This window comes from Acanthochromis polyacanthus, chromosome 7, assembly GCF_021347895.1.
Source record: "Acanthochromis polyacanthus isolate Apoly-LR-REF ecotype Palm Island chromosome 7, KAUST_Apoly_ChrSc, whole genome shotgun sequence".
Classification (NCBI taxonomy): Eukaryota; Metazoa; Chordata; class Actinopteri; family Pomacentridae; genus Acanthochromis; species Acanthochromis polyacanthus.
Window position 1 is genome coordinate 19,768,149 of NC_067119.1, and position 21,600 is coordinate 19,789,748.

The 21,600-nt window shown below is 39.9% G+C and overlaps 2 protein-coding genes across 3 annotated transcripts; one reads left to right on the forward strand and one right to left on the reverse strand.

The window, feature by feature from the left end:
- The first annotated feature begins 1,944 nt into the window (after positions 1–1,944).
- Positions 1,945–6,913, forward strand: mat2ab (methionine adenosyltransferase II, alpha b). Of its 2 annotated transcripts, XM_022196359.2 has the most exons (9): positions 1,945–2,220; positions 2,909–2,986; positions 3,075–3,197; positions 3,293–3,405; positions 3,511–3,654; positions 3,764–3,982; positions 4,068–4,250; positions 4,376–4,509; positions 5,050–6,913. In XM_022196359.2, exons 1-9 carry the CDS (start codon positions 2,127–2,129, stop codon positions 5,150–5,152), a joined length of 1,191 nt encoding a protein of 396 aa, XP_022052051.1. In that variant the 5' UTR covers positions 1,945–2,126; the 3' UTR covers positions 5,153–6,913. The 2 variants fall into 2 exon arrangements, with proteins under 2 accessions (XP_022052051.1, XP_022052052.1); XM_022196360.2 differs by having other exon boundaries at positions 1,946–2,220; positions 4,376–6,913.
- Positions 6,914–18,117: 11,204 nt separating this feature from the next.
- Positions 18,118–21,350, reverse strand: c7h2orf68 (chromosome 7 C2orf68 homolog). Its single transcript, XM_022196358.2, has 4 exons — positions 21,005–21,350; positions 19,260–19,375; positions 19,026–19,171; positions 18,118–18,937 (listed from the first exon to the last, which is right to left on the reverse strand). The coding sequence occupies exons 1-4, from the start codon at positions 21,112–21,114 to the stop codon at positions 18,815–18,817; spliced, it is 495 nt and encodes a 164-aa protein (XP_022052050.1). The 5' UTR covers positions 21,115–21,350; the 3' UTR covers positions 18,118–18,814.
- Positions 21,351–21,600: the final 250 nt, after the last annotated feature.

Here is a 21,600-nt window from a genome sequence, read left to right on the forward strand (position 1 = left end):
TATTTCTCTAAATGACGATAAAAACTGCCCCACCACTACTCATCGTTATCTAATGGGCACAGTGACTTGGTTGTTGACCTCAGCTGGAGCACGGTGAATGTGTTAAATCTCAGGTCAAACAAAGTGTCAGGACTATCTGCTTTATGATATAACACTGAGCTTTGATTGGAATTCCACGGTGTTTGTGAGATACACGCCTTCAAAAACGCTATGTCACAGTGACAAGCAGAGTGTTTGTATTCACAAAAATTCTCGGAAATGGGATTACTCGTTGGTGAAAAAATGTCAAAACATTCAACAGGAAAAGCTGAAAAGATGTACATAAGCTGGTTTTGTGAGCAAGTAGCTGGAGTCACAAACTTTGGAACTGTTTCCCAGCTTCAAAATGTTCACCAGATTCCTTTTGGGGAGAAAACAAACATAACTGAATGGTGCTTTGAATGAATAGAGTGCTCTTAAACTGATGGTAGAAAGACTCTCTTAAAAAATAAAACACCCAAGCTTGGAGCTAAAATCCTGGTCAGCCAGCTCTTCTGCAAACAATAACTAAACCAATCTGCAGCCTATGAAGGTACGAAATGTTCCCAATTGTAGTTGATGATTATATTAAACAACAGGGCCTAAAGCCTAAGAGGGAGATGGGAGCTTGTTGAGTAGAATATAATCAAGTTATGGTGAGACATGATGTCCTCAGCATCTGCTCTTCTCTCCACTGTCCAGTTTGCATTTTGCTGCAAGTGTCTTTTCAGGTTAATCTGTTTTTTCCAAGGAAGAGCATGTTCTGATGTTCCAATGATAGCTAAAATAAGCTTATCAGATTAATTATCTGGGCACTGGTGTATACCAAACTTTAATAATGGTTTCTAGGAAACACTTGTATGGTACACTTAAGCCTATGGTAAAATACACAATGCAAGCAGACACCAGGAGATTTGAATAATACATCAAAAAAAAAGAGAAAAAAAAATCATCTTATAGACAAAACACAGTAACATCTGATCAAGTTTAGGGGTAGAGGTTAATTTAGAGGTTGTTTAAAATGAGAATTATATTAGTGATAGCACATTTGTGTTAGGGTCTGAAGTGAAGGACTGCTGCACTTATGGAATGAAGAAATAAAAGAAGTATTGGATGTGTGGGTGAAGCCACCCTGAGGGAAGTTTACGATTCTAAATTTGCTGTTTTGTTCACAATTCTAACAACTTTAGTACTGGTAGGGATCCTAACCTGAACACTTAATATAAAACGACATAACAATATGTGAGTAATTCAATTAAATTGCATTTTTAAATACAGTATGCTTTACTGGCATGGTTATGAGGTTAATGTAGTCACAGCATGGAAAAGGCTGTTCAACATGAGTAAATAATAATTGAAAAAAGCAACAACAACACTTAGTGGAATTAATAAAATGAACAAGATGAGTAAAAAAGAGGGAAAAGACAGCAGATACGTTTGTTTGTATGTGCCATGTGTAGAATAGGCTGTATTGACATAAATGTCATATTCAGTAGAGTTTTAAGCATGTGTTCCCTTTAGTTTGACATGGAATCACATACTGTGCTTCAGCGTATGCCAAAAGCATAGAAAACTAACAGAATTCGTTGCTTTCACTGTCGTTTTTTTAAAAGTTTGAGGTCAACAACTTTTAGTATTTCTATCTGACATCACTGTGTTTGCCACACCTTTTGCCTGTATCCACGGATTTATTACATCAAATTCCCATCACACACTCCGTCCGACAATTAACACATTTCAGATGCGATAAGGTTTCTAAGATAAAAATGTGCTGATCCACGAAGGCTCTAGTGTGACTGTGGCATTTTGTCACCACGTGGTCGCTGTCAAACTCCGCTCTGCATTCAGTGTTACAGTGCAGCGCCAACCCCCCCTCTGCAGGGTCAGTGGTATGGTCCACCTCCTCGTTACGTCAGCACGTCTGACTCCGCAGGATAAATAGTGGAGCTCTGCGCCATGAGGCTCAGGCTTGAGGATCAATACACCGAGAGACAGAGACCGTCCTCTGGGGTAGCCGCGAAAACGCCGAGACACTCCAAATAATAAGAAACACCGAGTTAGCTTTCATTTCAGCGTCGTAATATTTTCGCGCCAATCAATCGTCAACAATGATGAACGGACAGATGAACGGCTTCCATAACTCCCTCATTGACGAGGACTGCTTCTTGTTCACCTCAGAGTCAGTCGGAGAAGGACACCCCGGTAAGACTCGACACGCCGGCCTTTTTTGCCACATTATATTGTCGAATGAAACAAGCTACATTCATAACTGTGAGGTTGCATACCGCCGTGTAAATTTAAAATGTAACTCCAGTAAGGAAAAGCGGCACAGACACAGTCTAGGTTTGAACGTAACGGCCTTTTCTATTACTTGAATGGAGCTGGGCCGGTTTCCAGAGCACGCGCGGTTAGCTAATGTTAGCTAGCAAACCTTTAGTGAAAAGATGGAGCAGTCACTTGTCTGGTCCACCGACAGCAAACATGCCACGGTGTTAGTGTCACACACTCGCCGTAGGCGTTAATTTGACACTTTTATCACCTTTTGTAATCTGTTAATCGGTTAACGGTCTTCTTCGAGCGCCGAGTCGTCCGAGGCTAAAATCGAGACGCGGGTTACAGTAGCTGCTGCCGGTGTGAGCACCGTGGCGACATTTTGTGTTTAGTTATAATCGAGCACATGTATTGTAAGTAGTACAGTGTTTAAAAGTCTATCGTGCTTGTCTTCCGGTCCTCCTCGATATACCCGCGCTCCTTCAGCCACCACATGTGCATCTGATGAAATGGCGACTGTTGAGACTCCGAGCCACTCCCACTGAACACGAACCGGGCCTGTGGTTTACATCCACGCTTTAGTAATTTCGTTGTTCTTGTGTTTTGTTTTGTTTTTCAGACAAGATCTGTGACCAGATCAGTGATGCAGTTCTAGATGCTCATCTCAAGCAGGATCCTGATGCCAAAGTTGCTTGTGGTAAGGCAACAGTTACCTCCAGTCAGATATTAATATTGTGTCTTAGAAAATGCATTCCTTGGGTTAATTCTTTTCTTTCCTAATACAGAGACCGTTGCCAAGACTGGGATGATCTTGCTGGCAGGTGAGGTGACATCCCGTGCCACAGTGGACTACCAGAAAGTTGTTCGCGACACCATCCGCCAAATTGGATATGATGACTCCTCCAAAGGTGTGGCATGTTGTTGTGTCACTGATTTGTGATTTTTATTGAGTTGTTTGCGGTATGTTGTGGTCTTGATCTGTTGCCATGTCTCTATTGCACAGGCTTTGACTATAAGACCTGCAATGTTCTTGTGGCTCTGGAGCAGCAGTCACCTGACATCGCCCAGGGTGTTCACGTTGACCGTAATGAGGAGGACATTGGAGCTGGGGACCAGGTCAGTTGTGGCTCTCAGTGTTTTGGTCCACCCCAAGTATAAATTGCTGATTTTGTTGATCTTGAATACATTTTAAATACTGAGTAATTGTCTTTTGCCTTGCAGGGATTGATGTTTGGATATGCCACTGATGAGACTGAGGAGTGCATGCCTCTCACCATTGTGCTTGCCCACAAGCTGAATGCGAAGATGGCTGAATTACGACGCAATGGCACCCTTCCATGGCTCCGACCAGACTCTAAGACACAGGTAGAACTTTGTTCTTTTTTTTTTTTTTATTAAACCAGATGGTCATTGGTTTAAATTTTGTCTTTTTGGTAGTGGCTTTAGCTAATTTCTATTTTCACGTTCCTCTCAGGTTACTGTGCAGTACCGTCAGGACCGCGGTGCCATGCTCCCCGTGCGCGTGCACACAATTGTCATCTCTGTTCAGCATGATGAGGATATCTGCCTGGAGGAGATGAGAGATGCTCTAAAGGAGAAAATCATCAAGGCTGTTGTTCCCTGCATCTACTTGGATGATGACACCATCTACCACCTGCAGCCCAGTGGGCGGTTTGTCATTGGCGGCCCACAGGTAAATGTCAAAGGGTGTGGTTTTCAGCACCTGTTCAGCCTTTGAGTTGCTTACATGGGTAACCTCTCTTCTACCTTTTTTACAGGGAGATGCTGGCCTCACGGGACGTAAAATCATTGTGGACACGTACGGAGGCTGGGGAGCCCATGGTGGTGGAGCGTTCTCTGGGAAGGATTACACAAAGGTGGACCGCTCTGCTGCTTATGCTGCACGCTGGGTGGCCAAGTCTCTGGTGAAGGCTGAGCTCTGCAAGCGGGTGTTGGTCCAGGTAAGTTGTCATGTCAAACTCCACTGGTTTTCATTTTAGAGAGAGGGGCTGCAAGAGGTTCCTACCTGAAATTTCTGTGTTGTTTTTTTATGCTTGATATAATACATTAATGTGTGCTGTATTAGGTGTCCTATGCCATTGGAGTTGCCCATCCCCTCTCCATTTCTATCTTCCACTATGGGACCTCCCACAAGAGTGAGAGGGAGCTGCTTGACATTGTGAAGAAGAACTTTGATCTCCGTCCTGGAGTCATTGTCAGGTAAAGTATAACCTCAGAAGCCCACTGCTACTCAAATAGCAGTTCCTGGCTCCTTTCTGTTTCCCATGCCTTAGTGTTAACTTTACTCAGTTGCCCTGCCCGGGATTTAATTTAATCTATTAATTGTGAAACAACAGAATATTTCTGTTTGACCTCTGTTATCAAACATTGAGTGCTTTATCTCTTTTTACTAAATTACAAAATAGGTTACACGTGGGCATCACTGGGGCAAAAAGTCTCATTTACTGGGGCAAATGTGACTGATATCTGGTGTAGTAAAGCCATATAGCTCAGTTAGATAACTGCTGCTTTGTAAATTGGATGAGTGTGGTTTCCATCTGCAAGCTGCAGTGTCCTGTTTGGTTGGCAGGGTAAGTGTTGAAGCTTCACGGTTCCCTCCTTATCAGCCAGTCTAACTTTTTGTGTATGACTCGACACTCCCCACTGGTTAATTGTGGGGTTATGCCTGTGTGAGTAGATTGTGTGGATCTAAGGTCACTGGGTGTGACTGCTGCTAAATATGTTGATTATGTATTCCAGGGAGCTGGATCTGAAGAAACCCTTGTATCAGAGGACAGCAGCCTATGGCCACTTTGGCCGAGACTCCTTCCCATGGGAGGTGCCCAAAAAACTCAAATACTAAACCTGTTAAGCTTTTCCCCCCCAGGCTTGTTGGTGTATACTACAGAGAAGCCTCCAAGGTTCCGGGGTGAAATGCGCTTATCTCTCACATAATAATGGTATCATTTAACACATGACTCCCTTCCTCGCTCCACACCTCCCTTTTGTCTTGTTACTGTTTTCTACTGGTTGCAGTATCGTGCTGGTCCTAGGAGGCATACCTCTAAAACTTGATGTTTTAAAGAATTGGATGGGTTCCATGAACTCATGCACTGAAGTTCATGTTCTCCCATGTCTTGAAGTCCCCCTGCTTCTTGTGATAGACACTGAGTAGTTGCGTTCAGTTGTTCTCCTTTTGGCATTCCACATGTCAGTATAGTCAGTCTATTCAATGTCATGGCGGTAGCATATTAGGCTATATGCGATACCCCTCTTAATTTACTGGTGCTACTGATATGAGTCAGCATGACATCTAAATTTATTCAAGTACATTTATAACTATCATTCGATAGTTGGAGAGTCCACTGATCTAGCACTGCCCCCCCCCCCCCCCCCCCCCCCCCAAAAAAAAAAAAAAAAGCTTAGCTTTTTAACATTCCTCCTTTGTCAATCTGGTATACTTATTCCTTGACCCAGTGTTTTAATCCTTTTTGTTAGCTTGGCTCTGTCCCCTCTTTGTGGAGGATGCTAGAATGGCACAATTAAATTTCAAGGGTTGTCGCTGTTTTCACTAAAAATGCTATGCATTGCAGGCTAAGGGGCAAGCCAAATGCTAATAATTATTCAAGCTCTCAAATGAGCTTAAAGCCTCAGATGCCCCTACAGACCTTTGCTGTTTTCTGACGTAATACAGAAAAGTCAGAAGCTGCTATGTCACTGCTCTGGTCTGCAGAGGTATTGGTTATACTTGATGGCGATAGGGAAAATTTCAACTGTTTATGCATTGAAAATCAATTTTAAATTAGTCCTTTTTAAATGTAGTTTCACTTGCTTTTTTATGGTTTGAAGTGACTAAAGGCCCTTTTACTCCTTAAGTTTATTGACGGCAGGTGTACCTACAGAGAAACCTGAGTACCATCTTTATTCTTAAAGGAGTGTGTTTTTGCCAGTCTTATTGGCTATAAATCGAACCTCAACACTATTTATTTGTTCTCTGAAACTCGGCGTGGATACAGAGAAGCTGAGGTTTCAGAAGGCAGCTTTAATTAGACTTGCTTATTGAATCTTGGATTCCGTTTGACTTGATCATTTCAGTGTTTGGCTTGAGGCTCCAGAGTGTTGTACAGAAAAGCTTTGGTCCACCTCAACAGCAGTGTCACTGGTTACTGTAAATGACTCTTGAAACGTTTTTTATTTTTGGACTGCAGATCTTATTTTTTTAGGTGGGTCAGTTTGGAAATCCCATTTAAAATGTCGAGTGCAATTCTTTGGCACTTAGCTATCCTCATTATTGCGATGGCAACATTTGGTTGGTGTAGTACAGAGAAACCAGCCTTGTTTACATAGCCATCCCATGTGAGGGATAGTTTCAAGTTTTGGTTTTGTTCCCTTTAACCACTCGAAGTCATCCCGTTGGCTACAGTAAGTGTAAGAGTGCCTTTTCTATTTCCTCTACCCCCCCCCCACACACACACACACACACTCCCACCCCCCATTTGCTTTTCTCCCTCCCCACCAACATGCATTCAACTTCCAGAGGAACAAGTAGCTCCTACTGTAATATGCTTCATGTCTTGATTGGGTAGTTTCCTTCTGCTCTGTAATAAACAACTACTCCTTTGAATTGTGCTTGTCTCCTTACTTTACTTGCATATTCATTGTACATATAGTAGAATGCTACCTGTGTGTTTGATGCTAGATTTAAGACAATCCTCACTATCTGTCAAACCATTGCTTTAATATCTTCCCCTTGCTCTGACCAAGTTTTCCAAAAACAAAGCAGTGTTCAATGCTTGCTCCAGCCTGTAGTGCTGTGAATATAATGAAATTTACAATCGACCCTTTCTGTTAAACATTTTGAGAGCTCACAATAATAATTTTTTTTAAAAAAACAGAGTTCCAATTGAAGCACTTTAAAAATGTCTGCCTAGCAAAGCTTATTTCCGCTGATGGAAATCAGAAATGTTTACCTTTAGAGGTATGTATTCATTGTAAGGGCTTGTAAGTGTATTTACCAGACCTTTTATTTAAAGGTGATAATGAGCAGGAGTTTTAGCAATCCAAAATACAACTTAACTCTGATAAATGAAGGAATTGTTAGTTGTGCTGTTTTAAGGTTCACCTTGTACAAAGGTGACTGAAAAATGTGGCACCGACACATCTGTGTTTTAAGGCAATGATCTACACTGGAATGAGTGGCATGTTGCTTGACAACCATATATTATGAAAACTGTCTTCTAGTTTTCAGGTATGCAAGAAAGACTGTAGGGTATCTGAAAAGCGTGTAACATTCATTTGAAGGCATAATGGTGTATAGTGGGATTTCCATCAACACTGATGTGATATAAATGCTTCTGTGGACCTCAACAGTTTGTCTACATTATAATTGCTGTTTGTATTGACACAAAAATGGGGGCAACAGAATTTAGTTGCAACAACATCTTGAGAATCTGTTTCCTGTTTGCTTTCCAAAAATGTATGGTTTGCCAATCTCTGACCACAAAGCCATGTTAAAAAGTGTCACTTTCCTGTTTGCAGCCAATGTGAATTACATTTTGGTCTGTGATTTAAATGCCCTGAAACCTTAGAAGTCGTCAGTGACTTAAATTTTTGCATTTTTCTGCTGAGTCATTCCTGAGGCCTCAATTTGTCTAATCAAAAGAAAACAGCTAGAGGGAGGCTGCAAGGTTGTAGGCGGGGCAAACATCTGACGTGTTACCACTGGACCTGGTCCAGCACTGAACACCGCTTGCGACAAACTTGGACCCCAAGCTAAACCCAAGCTAAACTGTCTGGTTGGCCCCAACAGCTGCCTATACCTAATAAAAAAATCGGTGCACTTGTAGTGTGAAGGGTATAATGGAGGTAAATGACAAGGCCGGCTTCCTCAGCTGTTGAATCTAGTCATCAATGGAAGTTTTGTGGTTTTTGTATTGTGAAATTTCAAAATTCAGGAATTTGCTCCTTGACGTCAAATTATCAATTTTCTGTTAATGTCGTAACTGAAGACCAGTTAAGCTTGTTGTCTCGTCACTGAGCAGGAACCAGTAGTTAATATTAACACTGACTGTGGTGTGAGCCCCCACGTTATAATTCACATCATGTGGACACATCAATTTTTATTTTAATTTTTTTTGCTTCTTTGAAAACTATTGCGGTGTCATTTACCAGATCAGCACCAATATTGCCTTTAAATTCAACTTCTACCGTCTAAGGTGGCACAAAGCCCAAGATCCTGCTTCCACCTAATGATTCAGAGTTCATAGACACTGCATTGTATGAAGGGTGGAGCTCTTCACTGTTATTTGTCTAACAAATTTCAAAACACTGATTACGTAATCAAACATATGTTTGCTTTCTTTTTATTATGTTGTCGGCCTACTGCTTGCATTTTTATTGAACCTTTGTCATCAGTGAAAAATAAATTTTAAAAGCCAAAGACAACATGCAGTGGCACATTGTCTCAATTATTTGTTTTTTAAAGTGCTCTGCTTTCAAGCAGACATTACTATGTTGAAAATAGACACATTTTAGATGAGTCAGCAAAGGACTTTGCGTTTAATACAAAATACATGCAGATTTTGTCAGCTAGTTACCTATTAAGGTAACTTTCAGATGGCGCAATAGATTGTAGAAAAGAAAGACAGACTTTATTTATGAAGAGCCAATAATTGGGATAAATTTTACAAAATGAAAAGTTTTTTTGTTGAGCTCTTCATTCAGCTCTCATTGAGCTCTTCTCCTCTCTTTGAAAATGGAACTCCAACATGCAGAGCATTTGTGTTCATGTCAGGTCAAAAATGGCTCAGTTCCTGGCTAGCCTTTATCTAGCAGTGGAATTCACATGTGGCAAAGTGACCCTTGACTTGATAACAGCATATAGACACAACAGAAATGCTGAGATAGCGTGACCTTTCTATAAACCTGCAGCCAGCACATTTGTTCCTTTGACACATTAGTATTGTAAATGAAGCGAACAGTAATCTTGGAAACATTGGTCTTGGTTTATACAAAACACTTGCTTAACAAAACAATGTAATCCAAGGCTAAAGTGTGATAAACCAGTTTATCAAGTTAGATATGGAAATAAGAATAGACAGGAGCTTAGTATGTAAACGATTTGAGAACATGTACGTTTTCAGAAAAATCAAGACATATACGAAAGTTTGTTTAAAGGTGATACCATCATTCCTGGACACTCTCGCCTCTGTGCTTCACTGATATTAGGACTGTGCATTCACTGTAGTAGTCCTTCTCACTGGCTGAGCTGTCACAGAAACTCTGATTACACTGATAAACCCTGTGGAAAGTGTGAAGCACCTGTCCTGTTTTTCAGAGCTGGAATAAGCAAGTAGCACTCTGCCAGTGGTGTCATTTTAGGACAGCCATTGTAGCTCTGATTAGTGGCACTACTACTTTGTTGTATACCCCACGAGTACAGCTACAGCTGTGTTTAAACTGATTTTTAGGTGGTCACCGAACCTCCTCAAATTCTTTCCCATCTTTGTGAAGACTTTTAAGATTTTTCAATTATTCTGACAATTCCTTTTGCATGTTGAGCCATGATGCAAACATGAAGATAAACAGAGTTTGTAGTTAAAAAACTGAGAAAGCTCTGGTGTTCACAGGTCACTCATGCCATTAGGCAAATCACAGGACATGCTCATACTTGTTTTATTGATCACAGGTTTCCTAATGTGTCAGTGATCACCAGTATGCTAACTCAGTTTCTACTTTACTGTCTGTGTTTTACATATAGTCTTCCTGAAATGTTTGTCTTTGTTAATAAGAGGAAATACTATACTTGTCAACTTTAAAATAATTCAGTTATTCAGAGGTGGATCTTGTGACATTTAAATGATATTGCAAACTCACTGATTCACTTCTGCTCTATACTGTAAATGCATTCACTTTAAAAGTGTTTCTTTTTGTGCTTTATAACCTGGAACTTTATGATACAAAGAAGCCTTTGTTTTGTCGGTCACTGGTTTTTACCAGAAAATAGTGATGAACAGTTCATGACAGATATGATATTTTGATCTAGCAGCACAGAATGAGCAATGAGGAAATTAAGCAATAATGTCAGCTATAATCTACTGCATTATTCACTAACTACAACCATAATTACAAAATTAATTCCATTATCAATAAACAAAATTATATCCATAATGTGTCCATAAATTGGGGGGCGGCATGGCTCAGTGGGTAGAGTGGCCGTCTTGCAACCAAAGGGTTGCCGGTTCGATCCTCACCCCATCGTGTTCGAGGTGTCCCTGAGCAAGACACCTAACCCTGAATTGCTCCTGATGGGGTCGTGGTTAGCGCCTTGCATGGCAGCTTCCGCCATCAGTGTGTGAATGGGTGAATGTGATGTATCATGTAAAGCACTTTGGGTACCTTGCAGGTATAGTAAAGCGCTATATAAATACAGACCATTTACCATATATGTATTACAGTTTAGTTTTTATCAATGGTACCACCACATGCTAATGTAATTTTAAGTTATGCCAACACTATGATAGAACAAATGCATTCCTCAGCAAAAATGTAAAAGCATCTAAATGTAAATGAATGTTAAATGTAATTAAATACCAGTAGTTAAGTCGCATATTAGCCACAGTGCCACCAGGAAAACCTGAATTCAGTGTTAAAAAGAGCATGTAATAATACTTGCAACATACAGAGACTGTAAAGCATAAAGACTGAAAGAGCAAACATGGGGAACATTACTAGAATTTACTGTTGTATGTGTGTGTAAACTCTGACTGGACGCATTTGATGTCTATACAAATAACAAGTTCACAAGGTAAAAAAAAAAAGGGGGAAAGGTTGCTAAAAATTTGTCCTCCTACGTAAATATAGAGAGCTAAAGAACAACATAAACAAAGATTTGCCTAATCTGTGAGTTGTTTCAGAGAAGGACATGTAAAATGGCACGTTGTCCTGATTGCTAGGCCAAAAGGTCAGAACAACAGCTTTGGATTAACTCTGAGCAAGTCGTTTGGCTGATGTTTGCATCGTTTTCTCTGAGCCCAGGAACAAATGTAGGAAAATGTGTTTGGGACTAAATGTTCTGAACTTATTGCCCTACAGTTTAACATGTCATTCAGACAGTGTTACATTTAAAATGCAATGATTGGATTGATTGTTCTGGGACTCTGAGACTAATATTCTTTTTTTAGGCTAAATGCTCTGCTCCTGTGCAAGCTAATACATAAAACACTCTTTGCCAATTAAAACTTCAAAAGAGTTGAGGATTCATTGTGTCCTTGTGGACTCTGATTGAAATTTAAGCCAAACTGCTGCAGTGATCAGCTGAATAGCTTCTACCCCCCCAACAAATATGACAGGAACAGTAGATCTTTTCACTGCAGCCATTTTGACATGTAGCAGTTGAGCGTCTCTGTTCCATCTAAGTAATGTCAAAATGTCAAAATGGCTTCTGTAAAACACACCTATAGGGGTATTGCGAAACAGCAAAGGCAGATGTGTCGTCTGGTTTCATTCAATAACCCCAAAAAATGAAGCCCTAAAGCAAATCCTAAATACCATTGCTTGAGCTTTGACAACCAAGAACAATTTACACTTTTTCTTAACCCTGAGATTAGTTTGTGGTCAAATCTTCAGTCTTCTGGAAACGCCGTTGTTTCACTTAGACTGGAAGTTGTTTCCCACTGCAAGCTATCAAATGTCATATCGTATGTCAATATTGCAATACCTGTTATTAGCATTGCGCAAGATAGTGTGACTCACCAATAACAAAAACATTTGTAAAGCCTGTACAGCTGATAATCTTGACACAACACCTGATAGCCAATGCAAACACAGGACAGGATTAACTAATCACAGGAAAACAGCATTGCCACAACCTTGAATGACGTGAGCTACTGATATATTGTTAAGTAGTTATATGTACCGGTGGTATTCTGTGTTTGACCAAATGGAAGGAACACTCAGATGGTGGCGTTTGAATGAAGCGAGGAATTTGATGGTGTGAGAAGATTCTGCTGAAATTATTACAGGAATGTCTGTTCATTATTAGTTTAGTTCTTAGTTTTTAGTCACACCTGATGTTAGAAATTGTTGAAACGCCCACTAAGACAAGTTTGGGCAGTGTGCACTAGTCAGCGCCTTGAGGGGGTCACATGAGACAACTGGTATGTTAAATAAAACATTTATGTAATGCAGCTTTAGGCAAACATTTGACCATGCATAAGCAGAACTTATTTTCTCCTTTCTTAAGTTCAGAACATGAAAAATAACAGTGATTTAACTTTTTTTTTTTTTTAAAAAGGACCATATCCAATATTTGTTCCTTGCAGGATTTGTTTTTACTCCTGTTTATTTCAAAATTCAGTAAAGTACGAAATGTTCCCAGCCGATGCTAAATCCTTGTACTGTGACACTAAAGAAAATTGGTAAAAGAGGACGAGTTGAAATTAATTAAACTTTAAATTGTAATGCCAATAGAATCTCTGTGATTTATTTTGTTCTTGTTTCTCAAAATTTCTCCTAGCTTTAAACAGATTTGTCTGACTAAAACCCATCTGGATATTTTAGCATTAAATCTGTTCCAGCAAACAGTTTCTGTTATCGTTAGCTTTAGCTATGTCACATAAATGTTTCCAGCTTTGATAAGTCCTGGGTGTATTTTATGTTTTGCAAATGTAGCCATGCAGAGTTTTATCATTATGAAAAAAAGACTTATTAGTACAAGGAACATGACTATATGACTGACACAGATAACATGTGGCTCCTAATGTGCGATTATGTTAAATATTTGGAGGAAATGTCAATAGACTACGTAGATGAATTAATATTGTTATATAGTCTTTGTCATGTTTGATTTGGATGCATGTGTATGATGGTCAGAGTGTTGTTGACATTGGATTTCAAACATCAATGACGGACTGTCTCTGCCATATTTCCAAATGAATCTTGATGAATTTCAAAAATCTGCAGAACTCCTTACCATTAATAGAAAGTACACTCAGATCAGCCATTAGACACCCAGTCCACTGCGACCTTCTGTGACCTCGGATAACTTCTGGATGTACCTCATAACTCTGAAATCGAGCCCTGCTCATCCCTACACTTACAGTATATCAAGATATGAATAGCATTCATAGGCAAATGACACCATCAAAGCCTCTGTCCTGTTTGCAGCTTAACCACAGCAGCTGTGCATCTCCACTACCACGGCGGCTCAGCCAGACAGCTATATTTAACCGATTGTTGGTGCTTCGGAGGAGGGGGGCTACACGTCCATAGCCTTGAATGGGCAAGAGATCACTTCCTACTCCAACGGTACAGCAGCACAGGCTCACGCTGTCGCAGATGATATGCACTGGGTTGTAATAAGGGTCTGGAAAATTGTTCCTAGAGAGCACTACGTTACTAAGCTGGATTTCTGAGGCAGCCATGTGCTACAGCTTCAAATTTTCCGTATGAGTGTTGCGCAACTGCAGTATCATGGAGTGAAGTTAGGAAATGAGCTCTTTGCAGCACTCAGGTGAGGTATCATCTGTCGATCTGGAACAAAAAAGAACACAGAATTCTTCCCACAGCAGAGAGTTCAGCCCACCTGTGCTCAGCTCACACAGGAGCCCAAACAAACCACTACAGCAACCGAGCACAATCTGATATTTTGAAGACAGTGTCTCATTGTGCCTTTAATTTTCTCACAGCCGGTGCAGTAGTCATGGTGAGAAGGGCAGAAGCTGGTCAGCTATTTAGTTGAGGTCAGTGGGATTTAGCGTAAGGATCAGGTGACAGCTGATGCAATATTTGCAGGAGGTTGCTCTTACTGTACTTGTACAGGCAACTGAAATCAAACCCACCTCTTCCTCTTTTAGATGTTTGCACTTGATAACTTACACCATTTCACTGCACTGATTCCAATTCAGCAGGAAGCCTCACAGTAAAAATGTGAATTTAAGCATTAAGTACACTCTAAAAGGTAATTCAAGCCCTTTACCCACCACATAAGTAAAAGCATGGTTGCAAACATTGCTTTGATGTGCTTTTAGCTTTTTGGCATAATATTGTTGGTAGTTGCATTAACTTAATAACGTAATTTAAACCATAATTTCTTCATTTGTTAATCTGAAACTAGATCAGGTTGATAAAGCTTAATGAAACCGGCCTGAGAACATTTTTTCCACCTTGGGTTCAGGATTTTAAGTCCTCTAATCTATCTTGCCTACATGCCTGGTCAGACTGAAATAAAAATACCTTTGATTGTAAAAGAAAAGCTAATTCTCTTGACTCAAGATATTTTCATTCGAAGCTGTCATATTTCAAAGGACAGATGTAAACTGGTGTGATTTTTTATAGTGTAGAAGAAGCTAATTGTTTCTTTTTAAAGATTTTTTCTTTATACTTTGGGTGCAAAGAGGTTTAATTTGACCTTTTTTTATGATAGTTCTTCACTGGACACATTTTTTACATTCAGTCTTTGTATGGTGATTTTTTGTGTAGAATAACACACCCTATCTCATAAATCCCTGGTGCTGACGGTTACAAAGGTGCAGCCAATTACACTTTGATTGAGCTGTGTCACTGTCAGCTCCACTGTTGCACAATTGTGTTTTCAGGAGTATTGCAGTTCTCCCCTAAACTTATCTTTGTTTGATATAAAAGCAACATTAACTCAGAATGTCACCGTGTCCAACTCAGTCTACATTTCACAGTATGTTATGTAACAGCTTTATTGAGATTCAGCTGAGAAAAGAGTCTCTTGCAAAAATGGTGAAAAACAAAAATCCAAGAATGCTGTTCTATTTTAAACAAATTTGAAACCAAATGGTAAGTAATTGTTTTGCTTTGTTTATATTTACAGTAAGTAAAAATTAGCAAGAATTCAGAAGATAAGGTGAGATGGAGCAGGCAGCCTGTAGATTCACTGTTTTAGTCAGCATGAACAAGGAACAGAGAAGGAAGGATGATGTAAATACACAATTTTAGAATGTCTGGACATACTGTGCAGTTTTGTTTTTGCAATATTTGAAAAACCTGTCCGAAGCTTTGTACCTCAGCAAGTAAATCAAAGCGATGTGATGTGTTCCATGAAAGGTGGGAAGCTGGAGCTGTTGATGAAGAAGAGAATTCCTGGAGGCCCTTAAAGGGTGAGATGAGGGAACTGGTTCAGTATTTGAACATCTACTATTATTGATAAACGTGTTTTAATTCAATCCTGCAGCTTGTTGATACAAGCGCCAGAATGTTCGAGGTGGTGCTGCAAGTTATCTTGATTCTGACATTACAATAGGCTGGAAATCCTAACAGTGCAGTATAATCACAGCGATTATGTTACAGCCTGATACATGCGATATGTAAGATGTTAGGCAATATTTGAGTATTACCAATTCTGCCTGTCACAAACAGCGCTTCACTTCACTGCACATTTTCAAAACACTCAGTGGGTGTTTCCAGGTGGCAAATGGCAGAAGTGTAGGTTAAGGATTATGCAGTTGTTGATTGTAAGCTACACTAATGAGAGGGAAGGTGTGAAAGTGTGAGTTGTGATTGGGTCATTTTCAGCCAATTGAGGAATCGCGAAACTGGAGATGGTCTGGTGAGCAGTGGAGTAGAAGACATGTGAATATCTCGAGTCACATGCTGACTTGGGAATGAAAGTGAACCGGAGGAAGCCGTTGGCAATCTAAAGGGGAGTGTCTGAGTTCCACCAATAGCCTCTCAGGGCCCACTCCTCCTTGACAAGGCTTTGCATAACACTGTGGAGACTTGGCCCGCCATGTGGTCACAGGATGAAGTTTGCATATTTTCATGCATTAATGAAAACAATGAGCTAATCTCCTACTATGGTGCGGATCAGCAGCTTGTCTGTCCAAATGTCAAATCAACTGTGTTTGATTGGACCAGGGGCTGCTGGTGGAACTGTCTGTCTCCACTTTTCATGCACAGGGAAGAATTTGGATGCAGTTTTCTCTTTGATGGGACACATTTAATCTGTATGCTACCACTCGTCATTTAAGTTTTAAGTGGAATGATGCTTTTTTTTGAAGGCTGCTGTTTGTGGTCCGCAGCCAGAAATCTCCCCTCCGTCTTCTTTTTACAGCAGCCTTGCTGTATGAATCAAGCTTTTGTGTTTCAAAGATTTGACTGGAGGGGGGGCTTCACACTTGTACATTGCTTGGTTTGTCTCACATGGGAAACTAGAGCAACAATAGCAACCTCCTGCTGCAGCTTGGTGGGTGGGTAAAGAAATGAAACAGTGAAAAATGCTACATGGAACCCCAATCACCTGAGGGACTTTTAAACTTCATGGATGTTACACAGCATCTTTGAAGCCAGAAGGGGACTTTTTTTGCTTTGGAGTTCATTATTGTGGCACTGCCAACAGGTTTAATATGTAAACCTGATTTTAATGGTATTTAGTTGCTAAGTAACATGTTGAACTCTGGATTGGGCTAGTACATTGTTATCTTGTCTTTAAAATCCATGATGCCTTGGTTTGGTAATTTAAAACTAAACCAGGTGGATAAAGCTTGATGAAACTGGCTTGAGATCTTTTTTTTCCCACCTTGAGTTCAGGATTTCAATTCCCCTGACTCGAGATATTTTCATTCATATTTTAAAGGACAGATGTAAACGGGTGTGCTTTTAATAGTGTAGAAGAAGCTAAATGTTTCTTTTTAAAGATTTTTTCTGTCTACTTTTGGTGCAAAATATAGTGCTCAAAGTTCAGCGTTGATCGCTTGTTGTCAGACAGGAAGAACTCAGTGCTATTTTTCTGTGTTGTATAAGTCAAATTAGAAGAAAAACCTGAACCCTTGACCCTTACAATGAGGTTATCTGTTAGCTGCTATGCTGCGTGGAGCATTTTGCTGACATAGTTTGTGTCTATGTGTCCCCTTTGAAGAAAGGGTCGCTGCAAATCAATACAAAGCTGTTCTGAGTGGTCATCTTTATCCTGTGATGGAACATGTCTATCCTGATATGAGCGGTCTCGTCCAGGATGATAATGTCCACATATCAATAGGGTACTAGAATGATGTGAAACATATGCTATGACCTTTACAGCCACTAGATCTCAACCCAACTGAACACTTCGTTCTCCGCCACAACAATTAAAACATCAAATGAGGGAATATCATTTGGAAAAATGGTGTTCAGTCCCCCAGTAGAGTTCAAAAGACCTGGAGAACCAATGCCTAGATAGTACATGATGATCTGATGCCTTCCTAAGCCACTGTACGTTGGGAGCATCTGCAACTTTATCAGATAGTTGACAGGAAGAAAAGGCACAGATAAGTGGGGATTAATATGCAGCAAAACAACCCCAGCCAGATACAAACCCTGGGCTTTATAGTTAATGTTCAACACCCTCACAACACCTGAGTTCTAGTTATTCCAAGCACTTTTTAGTAAAAGTGACACAATATGTGAAATTCTACAAGGACTAAAATCACCCTTAGTATGGAAAAGACACTTTATAGTCAGACCCGCATACCTCAAATGGACAGTTACTGAACACCTAAGGAATAAAATCTAATCTAACAGTGAATAAGAAGGGCTCTGGAGGTTCACCGAAAGTACTGCACAGTTGTACAACTGAACGATACTGCCACCTGCTGAAGACATGACGTCAAGCACTTCTATAGACTGAACTTCATGCAGCATTTTTCTGTAGCCCAATTTTACATGTTCCCAACAATGATTACAGAAAACAGAAGTAATCAGAGTAAATGTGTTGATCTGTGATTCTGTCTTGCAGACGGGAGCATATAAAAAAGATCAAGACACTCATTTCATGGCGGTTCAACTCCATAAGATCACATTCAGACACACTTGGACAACAATAAATAGCTTTCATGTATATGTCATTTTATATGTAAAGAGTTTTGTCAAAAAATATTACAGTATCAAAAATAAATCTCTCAGCAACTCAAAATAAATTAGAACATTGAAAACTATAAAACACATTGGCCAACACATTACTATGGCAACACCTACTAAACTCCAACTTTATAAGAAACAAAACTACTTTCTCACATTTCTAAACATGAAATTGCCGACAGACTTTTATAGCATTTTAGCATTGTTTATGAAAAGTAGACCTTTGTAAACACAACAAAAACGTTCAATGGAGGAGAAAGGATCCTCTTCAGGCTCTCTGTCAAAGAGTACCTCTGGTTTCTGAATTTTACTACAACAAAGCAACAATGACTTAAAAGGTCCTGTTGTCTTGTTGTGTACACGTCCCCAAAGCTGTGAATCAGGGTGTGACATAACAGTCCAAAGTTCATAAAATGTAATAAACATAACATTTGACAGTCATCTCCCAACCATTCTGTCTATAAGTGCAGCTCCTTCTCCTGTAAAAACAGAAGATGCATTGATTGTAGGTCTTCACATTAGATCTCTGCTATCCCAGAGTCCTCACTATTCCCCTGACGCAACAGTATTAATGCTTTGGAAGAGCACAGAACAGCAAAAGAAGCGTCGCTCCTCTCCGTTTGTAGCTCCTCTGTCATCATAATCAACTGTCTGCAGTCGTGACTCAGCGTTTCTCTCGTCTTTTGTCAATTTCCTTTCGAATTCGGGCCACCAGGACTGCCCTCATGGCTGGATCCAGAATATTCTTCTCTGCCACACGTTCCACTACCTTCTCAGGCTTATCCTCCTTCGCAAACACAGAGAACATTAAGGGGATTAAAACCGAGGCAAAGTTTAAAGAGCCAGAAATATCAGACAAAGAAATGTGCATTAACCTTGTGCACAAGGAAGGACGTGATGGTGCCAGAGTCGGCCTGATAGTCGAGCCAGAAGAGTTCAGTCCCGTGGGTCTCAGTCTCTGTGCTTGACCCACTCTCATTCCACTCTTCAGCGTCAGCACCGGCCCCTGGCTCTGAACCATCTGGAAAATTAGCACACACACATTATCTTTAGTCTAGTGGATACACGGTCGTCAGCAGAAATCTCAAAAGGAAGCACATCAATCTCACGTCTTCGTCGAGGGTGATACACTTGGATGTCTGGCCGACGGGGTCTTCTTGGGGTTGTTGTGTGCCTCCGTCGCTGGAGTTCTTTGGCCTGCTTCACTTCTTTGTCATAGTCATCTCTTGATAAGACAGGGATATGTGTCAAATACTTGTCAATCCAGTGGCTGAATAAAAACGAGCAAACTAGTTCATGCTGTTACTTTATGGTTGTTTGCATTTGGGCTACATGGTCAGCCTGAGCTTAAAACACACAACATCCAAACTTAAGTTTGCACCTTTTCACACCCTATTCTAGGGTCGTAACATTATCACTTAAATTATTCAGGTTAAGCTGCATTATTAATAATATGCTTGGATAGTAACCTAAATATTTTATTTCATCAGGTAAATTTCTCTCATTCAGAATTTTGTAGGGTTTGAGCTGTGATATATTGTATGCTTGCTATTTTTATTGCTAGGCTGTATTTATTTTTTAAATACTATATCTATATATCTCTGTCAGGTAAATTCACATAATAAATAATGCTGTAACTGTATCTTAAAGTTAACATTTAAATATGTTAGGTAAATCTAATTTCACTAGTGGAGAGCACTTTGGCTCAGTAGCTGTTTCTTTTTAAAATATGTATATAAATAATTGTGACTTGTCAACACCTATACCTTTATACCACACTGGCACCCCCAGTTATGCCAGGAAGCATCAGACTGTGTATTTTCTCCTGTTAGAGAATATAGTGTTGAAAATCTGTTCAATTTATATATCTTAAAAGTTGTTTTTTTTTTTTTTTTAGCAAATATTACAACAGAGAGCATAGAAAACAGTTCTAACGACTGTTATAGCCCAAAGCCACTTTCATCACTCACTATTATACATATGGTGATGTTTGGTTCTGAAACTTAGAGCATATAATTTATAGTGTTTTTAAAAAGTTTTATACATACCAAGAAGCAACAAATAACAACATGTAGCTTTTTCTATTCACTTTGCTTACTGACATGTAGTGATTCTTTTGTGATATGTGTATTCTTGTCTGTCACAGTGTTGATCTGGTCTTGGGATTAATGCATTTCCATCCACTATAAGTATCTCGTTTGTAGAGTTGAGATTTCAACAAACTGACTTGGCACCAACTCTGCTCTTTCCCATGTTCAAGTCTATTTGACAAAATGCAGATAGATGTGAGTTGTATTCTATATTTGCTTTAGTTAAATGCATTTCAGAAACAAAAAGTGGTCTCTACCCCTCATATAGCTGTGCTCTGACAATGACAAGTAACACAGACTGTTGTATTTGTCGTCCTAAGGTTGAGCATTGTATCCCTTAAAACCCTGACACAGATACCAGCCAGTACACGTAACAGAAAAACTACAGGAGCTACAGTGTAAAATACTGACAACAGAATTTAAAACGGTCTTAAACCTGTAGTTTATAACAGCAGATGTGTTTTCAGAAATGCATTTATTTTGTAACAAGCAGTTAAATTTTGTGTTGTCCACCTGTCGTAAACCATCGACAACTTTATCCAACAGGCCTGTGAGACCTTCCACTTTATGTTCGTTTTGAACGTGAAAGTATAATTATCAGTCACTACTCGTCCAATCAATAACCCTTCCTTCGTCACCAGATTAACTTTCGTCAAACAACGAGGCGGCAGCAGCTCCAGATTTTGAACCTGGATGTTGTGAACCTAGCTTACTAGCTTATATATAACCTGCTAGCATTAGCTAACGGTAGTGGACGGACTCACCTCGCAATCTGGTTCCTCCGGATATGGTGCAGGAAGCCGTGGCTCATATCCAAACGGCCCCCAGGTTTGTATTTCAGCTCATGCACCCCGTCGTCTCTCAAAATATCCATTTCAGCGAACCCTTTAAATACAGTGACAGAATTTATGAGCTAATGGCGCTAATGTTTGCAACAAGTCTCTGTCAGAGCACTGTGGGCTGACAAAAAGCTACATAGCTTTAGCTAACTAAAGGAGCTGTTGTTGTCCAACCATAACACTCCCGGAGTTCACATATCAACAACAGCTAAAATACAGGATGAAACCTTGTAAAAACAAACAAACAAAACAAGACAACTATCACAAATGTTTTAATTTATACACCGGGTTATAGTTGTGAAAAGGCTGCAAGTAATCACATTGATTTTGGCAACATGCTGGGCATGTTGATGGGTAATGAAAAACTGCGCGTATTTATCAGTTGTATTAAGTAATATTTTATAGTTGTTAAACCCTCAATGTTGTGTGAAATCCGTTTGTTCAATGTAAATCTCTATTCTGTTTCTTAAAATACAAAAGGGGCCGTTGTTGTACTTTGAAGAAGAAAATAGACCAGATCT